The sequence below is a fragment of the Pollicipes pollicipes genome, unplaced genomic scaffold (assembly GCF_011947565.3).
Source record: "Pollicipes pollicipes isolate AB1234 unplaced genomic scaffold, Ppol_2.1 Scaffold_7261;HRSCAF=8764_pilon_pilon_pilon, whole genome shotgun sequence".
NCBI classification, from domain to species: domain Eukaryota; kingdom Metazoa; phylum Arthropoda; class Thecostraca; order Pollicipedomorpha; family Pollicipedidae; genus Pollicipes; species Pollicipes pollicipes.
In genome coordinates this window covers 7,680,056-7,695,769 of record NW_023597054.1, presented here as the reverse complement: position 1 = coordinate 7,695,769, position 15,714 = coordinate 7,680,056, and the positions used below count along the sequence as shown (strand labels likewise).

The 15,714-nt window shown below is 57.0% G+C and overlaps 1 protein-coding gene across 8 annotated transcripts in view; it reads right to left on the bottom strand.

Annotated features, from left to right (window-relative positions):
• Positions 1 to 15,280, bottom strand: part of LOC119112796 (CLIP-associating protein 1-A) — a 59,565-nt gene extending 44,285 nt beyond the window's left edge. For 7 of the 8 annotated variants that reach the window (XM_037237075.1, XM_037237077.1, XM_037237080.1 and 4 more), the window contains exons 1-2: positions 15,181 to 15,280; positions 11,837 to 12,200 (exon numbers count right to left, since the gene is read on the bottom strand). In XM_037237075.1, coding sequence (XP_037092970.1) covers positions 11,837 to 12,013 — 177 coding nt within the window. In that variant the 5' untranslated portion in view covers positions 12,014 to 12,200; positions 15,181 to 15,280. The remainder of the gene's footprint in view (positions 1 to 11,836; positions 12,201 to 15,180) is intronic. The other variant, XM_037237076.1, reaches the window with a different exon arrangement.
• Between the last annotated feature and the right edge of the window lie 434 nt (positions 15,281 to 15,714).

The window sequence follows — 15,714 nt, the reverse complement described above, 5'->3', positions numbered from 1 at the left end:
AGCCCCGGATACCATGTTATTCTGACATTACCACATGCCCCGTACAGATTACCAGCCGGCAAGTTACAGCTAACTCCCCGTCGCGTTACCACAAGCAAAGCCATTCAATGGTTGTGGTATCGACCCTTGCGATGCAACCGAAATGAACAACGTACCCTCCATCGGTGCACATAAATCAGATGATTGTCAAATTACGGCAAAACTGCTTTGTAGTCGAGTGGTACTGCGCATATTTAGGTATATTACATAAACGCCATCACTGATGAGCCTCGTGCAGCGCAGCCAGCCTGCCTCATCTTCAGATGGCACCGTGCTGTGCGTAGTCGTGTAAGCCGGCAAGACGTCGGAATTCCGCTTCCACAGTAACATTCAAAAGTAGTTTGCGCTTAATTGTCGCCTTACGAAACTGCCCATGTGGTAGCCTCGCCATGAGATCATACTTGTTCTGCTTCCACCACATGGGGAATCAGATGGCAACATTACCAATTCCAAGCGCCACCAAATAGCTCATCCATGTACACTGCATCAAAATACTGTGACAGTTCGAAAAGGCATCCCATGGCAGTCCCAGTGTGCACTGGAGGTTTTCAAATATGGCTGGCAGTCGGCGGCGCGACGCGGCACGGCCGTTGGTCGCCCCGCGCCTCTCGGCCCCAGCCCTGCACGGCCGCAAAAACCGGTCTCCCGCAGCCGGGCGGGCGCGGGCGCGCGCGCGCCGGCACCGACCGCCGGCTGTTTGGCTTGGCAGCGCGGCGGAAGGCCGGACGGGACGGGTTGGGGAGCGCCGCTTCCTGGGCCGGCCAGCTGGGGCCGCGCTGCGCCCGGCCGGCTAGCGGCGCCGGCGGCGACGACAGCGACTGTGGCAAACGTGCCGGCGGCGGCGGGCGGCGGCCGGACACACGCACACACACACACACACACATACATACATACATACATACACACGCAAGCACGCACGCACGCACGCGCGCACGCACACATCCACACACATGGACGCTGAATGTACTGTGCGAACCCGTGCGAGTCCAGGGATATGGAATGACCCGATGCACGAGCCGAGCAGCTCACCCTGACGCCACGGTAAGCCGCGTCGGCACAGAAGCCCAAGGCTCATCGGCAGGCTCCGCCAGAGCTAAACATGCCGGCGGCTGACAGCAGCGGGCGCGCTGCGGCCGTCGGCCGGCCGTCGGCTCATCTCCGGCCGTTGGCCAGCGCTGGCCGGCCGGCTATCGTGCCGGTGGGCGTGTCCCGGCTGCTGTGTCCGGCCGCCGCCGCAGCGTGACTCAGCGGCGGCGGCCGGCCGCGGGTCAGCGGCCATCGATCGACGCCCGGCCGCCGGCCGCCCGGCGACGCCAGCACGGCGGGGCGCCCCGCCGCATCCCGACCACGTGGCCGCCCGGCCGCGCTTGTTTACACGGCCTGGACGCCGGTGGGAGCGTGACTCACCATCTGCGAGGTGCGCTAATAGCCACAGTAGGCACTATTGCTCAGAGCTTCATGGAAAATAGCACGGGCGAAGGCCCTGTTCGAAATCACGGATCAAACGGCAAATCAAACGTTCGCGGAAAGTGCACAAAGGCCTTTGACAAACTGACACGCGACCTTGGCTTCCTTATTTGAGCACATGCCGCCTCAGTGATGCCGCAAGTAGCCGGGGATCGGAGCTCTGGCCATTTGTTTGGTGTACTGCAGAGTTCTCAAGACTGGTGCACCATAGTCAAGCAATAGGTTTCAGTGAAAGTCATGCGTGTCTCTCATGCTGTGATTACTGTGGCACAGTAAAATCTTAAGGCGCGCGGCGCACGCTTATCTCCCTTACTTTGACCGGCATGCCAGACCCGTGCACAAACGTACGGGCTCTGCACATGGCTTAAGCACGCTGAGATCGCTCTAGGGCCGATGTTGAGTTGCCGACGCCAGGTGGCGTTCCTTTCCGGCGGGTCGCGTAGACTGCCTCGCGCCGTACCAGCTCGGATAGCGGCTGCCATCTGACGCCGTCTCGGCGCCCACGGAGGGGGCGGTGCGCCGGTGGCCTCGGTCAGGCCGTCACCGCCGCCCGCCGACTGCCGCGCCGGACACGAGACGCCGACCACGGCGAACGTGACGCAGGGCCGCCCGCTCTCCCGAGACGTCCCGCCTCTCTGCCGTCGGGTGTACGGAGAGCCACCCGCTGTCCGACACGTCCCGTTCCCATCCCCTCGCCCCTCCTCCCCCCGTGAGACGCGTCCAGGGAGGCCACACCGGGCTGCGGTGAGCCGGTGCTCATCCAAACCTCGTCACCGGTACGACATCAGGGCGCACCGGTTCAGCGGTGAAGGTCAGCCCCGGCGGCCGGCGCGGTAACTGGGTCGGTGGGAGGTCACACGGCCGTAAACGCAGGAGGCCACCGCCCGGCACGGCCGACCTTCGCGCCAAAACGGTCGGCGCCGGCACCGCGGTCCGCTCGCGCGCCTGCCACCAGAGCTCTGCTGCACGACCGCAGTCGGCGGGAGGCGGCGAGGTCGCCAGCCGCCCGGGCCGTCGCCGGCGCCGGGCCGCGGCGGCGCGCGGTACGGCACGCAGCCGGCGCCGCGCCACCTGCACCGCTCATGCCAGCGGCTGGCCACGTGTCCCATCAGGAGCCAACGCCAGAAACGCGCGTACCTGACGGCGACACGGCGTCGGCACGGACCCAGTCGGGCCGCCACGCGGGCCGCGGTGGTCGCCGGCAGACTCGCGGCAGTGTTTGACGGCGGAGCGCATGCAGTCTGCGACAATTCTGCAGATATGTTTACGTTACCGGTACCATGTTAACATGAGGACTGACGGTGCTGGCGGAAGGGCATATGGTCTGGAGCCAGCGCCCTCATCTACCGCTGTCAGGAAGGTCAGCCGCAGAGTCCACTATTCACACGGTCCTGTTGCGGGCTTGGACCAGGCCGGGTGCAATGGAGGCGCTGGCTGTCTGGTGCAGCCCATTGATCATGAGCGCCATCCACACGCCCCGACATCAGCAGCATAGGGCGCTGGCGCGGTGACGCTGCCAGCGTTCTCCGACAGCCCGGAGAATGTAAATGCAGCTGTTCAAAGTTACACAAGCAATCCATCAGTCAAACCACTCCATACATAGACGTACGGCAACGCTAGCAGGGTAAATGATGCGCCGGCGGTCGCCTGTACCATTCTCTGATGCGCCAGCGGTCGCCTGTTGTACCACTCTCTGATAATCCGGCGGTCGCCTGTTGTACCACTCTCTGATGAGAGTCGCCTGTATCACTCTCGGCGCCGGCATCGCGGCCGCCCCGCCCGCCACACGGGCAGGGCGCGCGCTTTATTTACCCGCTGACGTCACAGGCCCGTCGCTCATCGGCGGCGATCGGTCTCCATACATACCCGAAACGGAGCCCAAATACGCGAACAGCACGGGACAAGCCCGGCAGGCTGCTGTGGCGGCCGGCGCAGCCGACAGCGGTAGGCTGTGGTGGGGAGTGGCGTGGCGGCGCGGCTTGGGTTGTGTTTGTTGCGCGACAGAAGCAGTGTCAACCCGCGGTCGGCGATTTTTGCCGCGGCCGCTCGCAGGCGTGACGGGCTGGGCTGGCTCGGCGACGGAGACCAGCCTGGCGCCCGACTGCTGCAGACGGAGGATGGAACTGGGAGACTGCACGAGACCGCAACCGACCAGCAAAGACGGCGAACAGACAGCTGTCCTGTGAGACTGAGGGACGCAACCGAACGGCGAACGCTGGAAACAGAAGGCCTCTCTAGGTGGCTGCAGGATTTCGCAGGACCCTGCAAAACCGTGTGTATATGTCAGTGCTCCGTTTCCCGAGCTAACCACCCGGCGCCGTGGTCAGCTGTCCAGCACTGGCGGACGGTGGCACCAGTGGCGACCGGTCACTGAGCAGGGTCATTCCGACGGCCATGCAGAGTACCAGCGATTCCCGGCTGTGCACATGCGCACGCGCTGCGCCCCGCCCCGCTTGACGTCCGTGACGTCACAATGGCTATCGCCGAACGTAGACTGTCAGCTTTCCATGCCGCTGCGGATTCTGGGGCGGGCGGCGGTGACAGGAGCGAGTGTGCAGTCATGCAGAAAAAATGGGTTGAATAAATACAGTTACTCAACCATGTGATTCCTGCCACGCACGCGGTCAGGGCCGAATGCCTGACCGACCGTGCCGCGTCGCCCTCTCGCATCGCCACCAGCTGTACCAAACTCCTCATACATCGTCACACTTCCCGTCAAAAGCCTCTCCGCTCAAATACGTGTACGACTGCCAGTACAGAGGAACTCAAACAACGGCCTCGGTCATCGAAAATCTACCACCACAACACTCTCGATCACAACACCAGTGAGCCAGTGTCAGATGCAGCCAACGGCAGTCAGTCAAGTCAGAGGCCGACTCGGAACTGCTTCTCCGACGCAGTAATCCAGCCTGCCACGCTTGTGCTTCGTGACGTTTCCAGGCCGCCTAGCTCGTGCGCCTGCCACACCTGCCGCAGCCGGCGAGCCTCCGGTCGGCCCGCAGGCGGCGCAGCCCACTGGCGTGCCTCGGGTCAGCCGGCCGGCTCCAGGCCGGGCCGCAGTCAGCTAGATGGCGCCGGTCGACCTTCACCGGTATGCGCCGTCAGGCCGGGCGGCCGCGGCAGACGCAGGGGTGCGGGCCGCCCAGCGACCCGTCGGCGGCGCCACACACCTGGTCACGTGCTCACAGTGCACAACCAGCACTTGCAGCGCTGAAGCACCGCGGACCCGGCGCACAGTGCAGCCCTGGCGCTGCAGACTGCACACATATGTCGACTGCTGACCGCTGCAGACTGCACACATATGTCGACTCCTGACCGCTCAGGACGACGGGACGTCCATGGGCAGCCCTGGCGCTGCAGACTGAACACATATGTCGACTCCTGACCGCTCAGGACGACGGGTGGCCGGCGTCCATGGGCAGGCCGGCGGCTGCATCACGCCGCGCAGCACGGCACCGCCCAGGGTAGCACCGCACCGAGCAGCGGTCCCCCGATGAAATAACGACGCCACCACGCAGTGGCGTTGAGATACGTTCCCGCCCAACTGCACCCACAGCAGCGGGACGCACGGCACGTCCAGAGAAACACTCTCCTGAGGAGGCTGCTCGTGGGAAAGCGGCGTGACCGTCGTCGCCGTGGTGAGCCCGGCTTTCCCAGAGCCTGCGCCCGGGCCGCAGGATGCGCTATCGTCTACATCCGCTGCGTCGCTCGTCCCTGGCAAACATTCGCAAACCGGCGACAGATAGCGCCAATGAAGACTCGAGGGCACTCGAAGTCAGCCAATCGCGCCGCGTCGCGGCCTGTGTTCGCGGTGCCGACCGACGAGTGCCATCGAGAGTACCTCATCGTCCCCTCTCGAGCTCCGGCGCCCCACGCTCACGTCCCCGCCGACCAGAACAATGGACGGAAGGGACCGCGCTGGTCGAGTCCGATCTCACAACATCCCGCGACGTCCCACAGTCAGGACAAACTGCAACACCGGCGTCCGGCCGCATGGCACCGCAGACCTCGCCCCACATCCGAGGCTTGCAATGGCCGGCGTCACGGAATGCAGCATGCCAGAGCCTGGCGGCGAGCACCCTATAGTGTACAAGCACCGCGCGTCGCCCGCTCACACCTAGGGAGGCGGGACTCGAGTCCAGACCCAGCGGCCCCAACGCCACGCTGTCATCTGCTCCCATCCCCCAGGTGGATGTGATTTCCAACGGGATGACACGGTCGGGCGCGGCCCCAGCTCTGGCCCTGCGGTCCGCTGTGATCTCAGCACAGGGCGGCAGACAGCCCCGCCCAGACGCTACCTATGGTTCGCCGCGCGCTGACTGTACCCCCAGCCGGCCGGTCATCCTGGACCAACGCCATGTTTCGGAACACATCTGACCGCTTGGGCACACTGCCTGTGACCAATCGGTCGATGGCGGGAATGGCAAGAGCCGGGCGAGTTCAGCGGTGCCGGCCCGTCTCCGACTGCCGCGCAGTCCGCCTGGTATCGACCCGCTGTCAGTTACCCGCCCGCCGGCACTCGCCCGACTTGGCCTGCCAGGTCTGGGAGGCCACAGGGGTAACATCGCATCGCGTGGCCGCACGGCCGGCCCGCTCGCAAAGCGCACGCCTCAGTCACGTCATCCCCTCGCCCTCCGGCCCCCGGCCGACCCTGCACCCCTGGCGGTCAGTCCATCACCACAACTGGAAACGCGCTGCGGCACGACACGACCCAGCCTCGAGGTATCGGCCATTGGGGCGGCCGCAGCGAGCGGTGCCATGCAGTGGCGGCTCTGGCGGATCGCAGCGTCCGGTGGTCACGGACCGCGTCCGCCGCGGCTGGCACGCCCTGTCCGTGCGCCGGCCGACGCTGTCCGCTCGGAGACGGGCCGACCGTCACGTAGCACCGCAGCCTCGTGCAGATGTACCCGGACAAAGACGCTGGAGCAGACGACAGACGCTCAATGCGGCAAGCAGACGTGATGACGAGGTGCGGCAGCGGCGGGGAAGACGCAAGGCCACCGGGATGTGATAGCGAGGTGCGGCAGCGGCGGGAGAGACACAGGACCACCGGGATGTGATGGCGAGGTGCGGCAGCGGCGGGGGAGACGCAAGACCACTCGGACGTGATGGCGAGGTGCGGCAGCGGTGGGGGAGACGCAAGGCCACCGGGACATAATGGCGAGGTGCGGCAGCGGCGGGAGAGGCGCAAGACCACCGGGACATAATGGCGAGGTGCGGCAGCGGTGGGGGAGACGCAAGACCACCGGGATGTGATGGCGAGGTGCGGCAGCGGCGGGAGAGACACAGGACCACCGGGATGTGATGGCGGGGTGCGGCAGCGGCAGGAGAGGCGCAAGACCACCGGGACATGATGGCGAGGTGCGGCAGCGGTGGGGAAGACGCAAGGCCACCGGGATGTGATAGCGAGGTGCGGCAGCGGCGGGAGAGACACAGGACCACCGGGATGTGATGGCGAGGTGCGGCAGCGGCGGGGGAGACGCAAGACCACTCGGACGTGATGGCGAGGTGCGGCAGCGGCGGGAGAGGCGCAAGACCACCGGGACATAATGGCGGGATGCGGCAGCGGCGGGGGAGACGCAAGACCACCGGGACGTGATGGCGAGGTGCGGCAGCGGCGGGAGAGACGCGAGACCAGGGACGTGATGGCGAGGTGCGGCAGCGGCGGGAGAGACGCAAGACCACCGGGACTATGGCGGGATGCGGCAGCGGTGGGGAGAGACGCAAGACCACGGGACGTGATGGCGAGGTGCGGCAGCGGCGGGAGAGACGCAAGACCAGGGACGTGATGGCGAGGTGCGGCAGCGGCGGGAGAGACGCAAGACCAGGGACGTGATGGCGAGGTGCGGCAGCGGCGGGAGAGACGCAAGACCAGGGACGTGATGGCGAGGTGCGGCAGCGGCGGGAGAGACGCAAGACCAGGGACGTGATGGCGAGGTGCGGCAGCGGCGGGAGAGACGCAAGACCAGGGACGTGATGGCGAGGTGCGGCAGCGGCGGGAGAGACGCAAGACCAGGGACGTGATGGCGAGGTGCGGCAGCGGCGGGAGAGACGCGAGACCAGGGACGTGATGGCGAGGTGCGGCAGCGGCGGGAGAGACGCAAGACCAGGGACGTGATGGCGAGGTGCGGCAGCGGCGGGAGAGAACGCAAGACCAGGGACGTGATGGCGAGGTGCGGCAGCGGCGGGAGAGACGCAAGACCAGGGACGTGATGGCGAGGTGCGGCAGCGGCGGGAGAGACGCAAGACCAGGGACGTGATGGCGAGGTGCGGCAGCGGCGGGAGAGACGCAGAACCAGGGACGTGATGGCGAGGTGCGGCAGCGGCGGGAGAGACGCAAGACCAGGGACGTGATGGCGAGGTGCGGCAGCGGCGGGAGAGACGCAAGACCAGGGACGTGATGGCGAGGTGCGGCAGCGGCGGGAGAGACGCAAGACCAGGGACGTGATGGCGAGGTGCGGCAGCGGCGGGAGAGACGCAAGACCAGGGACGTGATGGCGAGGTGCGGCAGCGGCGGGAGAGACGCAAGACCAGGGACGTGATGGCGAGGTGCGGCAGCGGCGGAGAGACGCAAGACCAGGGACGTGATGGCGAGGTGCGGCAGCGGCGGGAGAGACGCAAGACCCAGGGACGTGATGGCGAGGTGCGGCAGCGGCGGGAGAGACGCAAGACCAGGGACGTGATGGCGAGGTGCGGCAGCGGCCGGGAGAGACGCAAGACCAGGGACGTGATGGCGAGGTGCGGCAGCGGCGGGAGAGACGCAAGACCAGGGACGTGATGGCGAGGTGCGGCAGCGGCGGGAGAGACGCAAGACCAGGACGTGTGCGATGTGCGGCAGCGGCGGGAGAGGACGACGCAAGACCAGGGACGTGATGGCGAGGTGCGGCAGCGGCGGGAGAGACGCAAGACCAGGGACGTGATGCGAGGTGCGGCAGCGGCGGGAGAGACGCAAAGACCAGGGACGTGATGGCGAGGTGCGGCAGCGGCGGGAAGAGACGCAAGACCAGGGACCGTGATTGCGAGGTGCGGCAGCGGCGGGAGAGACGCAAGACCAGGGACGTGATGGCGAGGTGCGGCAGCGGCGGGAGAGACGCAAGACCAGGGACGTGATGGCGAGGTGCGGCAGCGGCGGGAGAGACGCAAGACCACCGGGATGTGATGGCGAGGTGCGGCAGCGGCGGGAGAGACGCAAGACCAGGGACGTGATGGCGAGGTGCGGCAGCGGCGGGAGAGACGCAAGACCAGGGACGTGATGGCGAGGTGCGGCAGCGGCGGGAGAGACGCAAGACCACCGGGTCTTAGGGATGCGGTCACGTCGAACCGCAGAGGCCTCCCAATCCTCTTTGCTAAGGACTGTTTCCCCATCGTCTGGTGAATTCTAAAATGAGCCTTTAGAAATAAAGAGCTATCATCAACAATACGATGGGCGACAATCATGTAAAACTCGCGTGCCCTTCCCAACATAGCGTTTAAGTCCCATGAGACTTACATTGAAAACCGGAGATATCACCACACAAGCCGCTCTAGGTCTGCGCCGCACAGATGTCGGGAATTTCAACCGGCCTGATATATCGGCATCGGCACACAGCGGCAGAGGAAGCCCGTCTGGCACGTGCGGAGTTACGGGCCCACTGCATTCTGGCTTTTGGCGTGTCAGCTATGATGTTTTGGGCAAGGGGTGCTGTACGCTTACAAATATAGATAATCATAAGTTCTTGTTCACACATGTGAACCAATACAGCAGCTCAGCAGCCATGGAGTGTTTGTCCTCGGATTTACCCACCCGTGGCGTGGTGGGTTCGAGTTGCCTTAAGCGTTCGCGGTTTTCCCTGACTAGTGTGCCTGTGGCATGTGTCAGCGGCGGCGCCAAAGGTCACCTGATGTCAGTGAGCAGGGCGGACCGTGTCGAGCATTATGGCACGCTCGCAGGGCGGACCGTGCCGAGCATTATGGCACGCTCGCAGGGAGGACCGTGCCGAGCATTATGGAACGTTCGCAGGGCGGACCGTGCCGAGCATTATGGAACGTTCGCAGGGCGGACCGTGCCGAGCGTCATGGCATGTTCGCAGAGCGGACCGTGCCAAGCATCATGACATGTTCGCAGGGCGGATCGTGCCGAGCATTATGGCACGCTCAACTTTCGCCACCGAATTCGGCCGTTGGCCTAAGTTTCACTGTCAGATGGTGGGGTCGGGGCTCACGCAACACGCACTGCTTAGCATGGGCTCTGACCTCAGAAATCCATCCCATAAAAAGATTCATGGCTTGACGTGCATTATACCTTTCGTGCTTGATGATGTGCATCACATTCATGCCCAGCGACTTGATTGTTCCACCAACGCGTATCGCGGTCCCAGCTTTTCAAGAGATACAATGGTACTCAATCGTGTGCAGGAAGGCCTACATGTGATCCTCACCAGAAGTAAGGTAGATGCCGTTTTCACTAGGACTTCAGATCCAAGCTTTCTTGTCCCCTAAAGCCGTTTCCAGCCCCTCACAAGTTTTCACAATGGCATCGATATAAAAAAGTGCAAGCTGAATTGGCATTTCGCAAGACCAGGCTTACGGATTTCTAACGGTTGGTTAGTTGGTTATTTGAGCTATAGGGTGTATTGACTGCACGGTCATACAGTGTCCATGGGTTTCTAACGCTGGCAACAGCCAACCGATCACGAATTTCAGCTTAGAAAACGTTCTTCCAAGCACGTCTTCGATTTTTAAGAGGCATCCTGCGCATGCGTTAACAGAACGGTAGCTTGCAATGCACGCAATTTTACGCCACAGAAATGTAATGAAACTGGCTCCAGCTTAGGGCCAAACCAGGTTTTTTGACGAGCCAAGTTATACCATTTTATTGAATGCATTTCCTTTTTTCATTTTAAAGTTAAAAGACAGCGTAAATTCGATGTGGCAAAATCCATTTTGGAGCAAATGAGGTCCGCCTAGTCCGTGTGTCAAGCAGGTTTCTCGAGCCCAGACCCCCAAACCGTGATGACCACGGCCATCGCAGCACGCCGGGACCAGCCCCATGTTGGACCGGTGCTGTCCACATTTATCGAAATAAATGGTAGGCCTCGTGCTCTCTCAAGGCGTCCGCGCCCTTACACGTCTTCTTCTGCTTGATGCCATTATCTATGGTGCTGTGAGATAAGGAGGCCTGGCTACGGGATGGAATGCGCGTTAGCGGGCGCCTGTGATACTGCGGTAAGCACGGTTAAGCCGAGGCTGACGCTATCACGACATTCTTAGACTCCCGGGTGACTATGCAGATTGTTCTTGATAGACCCGGATTTAAGAATGCGCATTTGCTGAGCCAGGTTAATCGGCAAGACAACAACGCATGCGCCAGGGATTGCCGTATACCGCGTCACGGTTGACAGCAAACGGCTGAAGCAGCTTCTGCCGTCGGGTTTTTACCGGGCAAAAACTAACTGGCAAAAGTTACTGATAACAAAAACTCGCACAAACTGCAGTACGTACAACAAACCATGGTGTTGTAAGCCTGTGGAATTAAATGAAGCAGAGCACAGCAGCACGTATTACTTGTTAACATTGTTAGTATTAGCTGTTCCTAAATTGTGGATTCGTCCATACATCTCAATGGCTCAGCTGATTAACGCCCCTCTCCGCCTCCCTCCGCCCTGCATTTGACCCGCTCGTGGAGAGGTGGGTTCTAGTCGCTTCAGGCGCTCGCCATTTGCCCCTGACTGTGATGGCCTACAGCCGATGGCAGCGGCCATGCTTAAGGTCAAATGGCATAAAATGGCACCACGGACCGTGCCGAGCATTGTGGCATGTCCGAATCTGCGCAAACGTGTAGTAAAGTAAGGATAAGAACTAACTGATGCCGAGGCCCAGCGTATTCTCAATATCACTTATTAAAAAGGAAATGGCACCGTAACTCATGTAGCAGCATTCTCTTCCTCTCAACTAGTTTCAAAGCGCCCAAAACAGTAGTATGTACTCCGCCAATGGGGATTTCATCTACAGTAGTGCTTTTGTACTGCATGGTTGACACAATGCAGCATACGTTTCGAGACACGCAGATTAGGACCTCACTATGGGTCAGTAACACCAATAAAATAAATTTGCAATTCGGACCATCAAGAAGTGAAGAGATGAAAAAACTTGTGTACATCATAAGAATGTGATGCGGAAGCATAACCCATGCTACAAAATGTTCTGATAACAAAATAATAATGTATTCTGAAATCAGTGCGTAGCCTAATCCTACCACTATGCCACTGAATCCATGCCCAGTTTTTTCGGTTGCATGCGTTTTGCACGCGAGGCTGTGATAATGCTGGTTGACAGTCTGGTTGGTGCTTACCCTGAAGTTGCTCTGGTTCATCCATGGTATTATGCCGTCCACAACACCACCGATGTCCTCGCACTCGATGCTGTTGCCCGGCTCCTCCAGGTAATTGATGATGTCGTTGCTGATGGATACCTTTTTCTTGGTGTCGGTGGTGGTGAGCAGTGGCAGGAAGAGATCCAGCTGGGACATGGCTGGACGGCTGGGCGGACGCGCCGCCTCCGGCACCGGCACCGTTCACAGGGCCGGCCGCTCACTCCGGTCACCGCCCACCGAGCACGCACTCACACGGGCACATGTGTACACTACCACTGCCGGGTTCCCGACCGACCGGGGACGTTCACAGGCAGGCTGGCCAACCGTGCGATGTCGCCCGCTGCTGGAAACACAGAAATGGTGTCAAATTGCAATGTCTGAAGGAAAACTGGGGCAATAAGGACTACCTGAACTTTATCCTCATATGATGGCAGTGCACTAATTATTGTGACACATTCATCTTTCCACATTACTTAATAAGGCATGAATATGATTATACATATTTGAACTGCTGCACTTGGCAATGTTGTTCTCAGCTAACAAGAACCTCTTTTTCAGCTTGGCCACTAAATTGTGCAGGGTCACAATTCACAAGATCATGGGTTTGAAGACCATGATCACCCAAATGATGCACTTTTTATTTGTTGGATGATGTTTCATTCTACATTACTATTCTTAATCCCAGGACCTGCGGCTTGGTCCCAGTACCACTATTAATAAAAAACCTCCTTGGGTCAGTTCCACAAATGATGATAGTATTATCAACCTTTGTGACCGAGTATGTGTATGTACAGTTTTACCACTAACATGGTATATTATCACATGTTTCTTAAAAGGCCATCTCATGGAAAATGACTCAAAATGTATTGTATGTTACAGAGTGCAGGCTGAAGTTATAAATAAAAAAATATCAGGAAGTGAATAATGCCTTACTTATACCATTTTCACCACGAAATTACATCTAAGCGACATATGTCAGAAAGGAGTAAAACCTTCAAGTTTTGGTTGCTAGTTGACTCATTACTGGAATAAAGGATAAGCACCTACTAAGCGAATCATTTTATTTCATTCATCCTAGCATTAGCAGGTCATCCTTACCTCAAACATCACTAGCTTGAGCCTGACAAATTCTGAATGAATGGAATATTGCCAATGTGTTTTTGTTGCATCCTCTTTAGCAAGGATTTCCAAAGGGCCATGTTTGATGTTACAATCAAAACTCTCAGTACTTACTAGTGCAAAAGGGGAGACTGTCCAAAGGAAACATGAATTAAGATGGTACTGCACATCCATTTCCCATATAAAAAGCTCAAAAACAAGTTTTGGTAGACCTTTAAGGTTAAAGCTAGCCTCAGAGCTTGGCTAACCTTTAAATATCAGTTACCTTGCAGGGGTCACCTTGCAGCAGCATAGCTTTACATGGCTTACATTACACAGCTTAAGCAACTGCCTATAACTAATCAAGTCAAGGATACAAATGCAGCACACAAAAAATGGATGCATTTTCTTGCTCAGTCGCAGGGTTATCACTTACCTTTGAACATAGCCTGATAATTTCACGACCCTAGTCATGAATTGGAAAGATACACTTTTGGAATGTTATTACCTTACTATGACATTCATTGTGTATTTCCTAATTTCTAACATGGCTAGGAGTTCCATCACATGATGATCTTTTTCAAGACACCAGTGTTATCTTTTATAATCACACAAACTACTCATAGATACTCTATCTTCCAGGTATCATAAATCATATTCCTTCCAAAATAGTCATGCCTCAAGTCTTGCTTACATGGCCTCAGCCATGAACTTTATCAGAATTTCCATTCTGCAAGGTCAAATGGTGTGATAAGTAAGAGCCATAAGTGAGAAATAGAAATGGTTATTATGCCAAAAACCCTAGATTTCACCTAATACTTGACACTTATCAATCCATGGCTCAATCTTTCTTTGTATTCTACTTGCATGTGATATTTTTAGTCTTGGAGGCATAGGTACTGGTAAGCAGAGGGTCAGTAGTCATGTTCCACAAAACTATACTCCCATAGCCAAATAAAAAAATGGCTGTAAAGAACAGTTAAAGAAAGCTGTGTAAACCTCAGAAAGTTTTACCCATGATATGATATCATACATTTAGACTCATTTAGCCCAGGGCGGTTTCAGTTTCAAGGATCATATTATTTCTTGTCACTGTAACTATTGAGTGCTTAGTTTATGGTATCATTACAACCCGAGAGTGCTAGTTGGTTTAACTGCACCTTTTCACTTTAATTGACTACTGACACATATAACTAGGCCACTGTGCACAGATATATTATTAAACTTTAGGTGTTTTTACTGAGCATTAAGTTTCAAGTCAGCATGCCTACTGTGTCACTAAACTAGAGCATAATCTACCTAATCCAGAACATGTGCGGCTTGCAAAATAGATGCTCCCATGAGCAGCATTTAGACACCAGTGCATGCTATTGATCCCTGTAAATAAATGTAATATACAGTTAAAGGAAGAATACCTCAATTATATCAGGCCATTCTAGAGGTGGCCATCACTGAAAATGTGCTAGATAATATCAAATTAATGACCTTAGTGATGGTCTTAGTACTGGCCTTAGTATCAGCAATGGCCTAACTGGCAAAAGATAAGTAAATAAGATGATTTGGCACATTATTCATGTTTAAGAAAACTGACATTAATATTGTTGACATAGGTTTAGCACTGTCCATGACAAATGCCAGTTGAACACCATCACTTCAAGTATGGTACCACAATCAAAGATGAGGCTGGTGAACAATCAACCTCTAAGATGAGACATGTGCAGTGGCCATTACCCAGTGAAAAGGGGCTATTACACCAAAATATATCATTATATTTCATTATAAATATTTCACTACATCATATTCAAAATATTATACTCTGAATGCCATACTACCAGTTGGAAAGAGTGAGCAATGTGTGACACATCCTAACCTCTGCAAGATGGAGGTTCCATTTCCAATAAGGACCAATGCATTTGGGTGAAATATCAAGCACTCTTTACAATGGCAAAACACCTATCCATCATGACAGGTTCTGCAAAATGGGTCTCAGTCAGGAGGAGGATTTTTATTTCACGTTTTGAGGCAACCATTTTCCAACAACAGATTTCAAACTGGTCACATTGTTTCCAAGAATGGGAGTACTACAATTTATTAACGCGAGTTTACTTTTCCTTCAGCGTGGTTTACACATCAACGGTGCGATTATTTGTATGGCACGCTCCGCATATATATCATATCACACACATGACGGCATAAGAAAACGCCAGGTGTGTTTGTATAGTTACCTAAATTGTATACGCCAGTCCAGGTTTAAAATCACAGTCTCGCAGGTTCCACGAACGGTCAGCACCCGAAAACCACACACCGACCCCGCCACCGCCCAACCGAACCAATCGTTGGCCGCGTCGCTCGAATGCCGCAAACGCCACCAGCGCAGTGCTGCCGTTCAGGTTTTAGCTTAGCGTACCCAATTTGGGTACAAAATGTACAGCATTCGCTTTCCGCCGTCCATCCCGCGGGCAGACGCCAACTCTGTGAGCGAGGCAGAGAGAGGCATGCACCCACATACGTGTGATTTCGAGGGTGTGCATCTGAATGAATATGGAAATCTGACATTGAGAAAATGTCAGATAAATCGGGACATGAATGTGCAGCTAAACCTCTACGATTGCTGACAGGTCAAGCAGTTACTCATTTTATTTTGCTACCTGAAGATGATCTATAAAACAGATAAATGGCGGGCCAAAATGACCACGCATAGGAGAGTGGTACTTTTCAACACTTAATGAAATGTACGGTTGAGCACCTTTGGACATCAA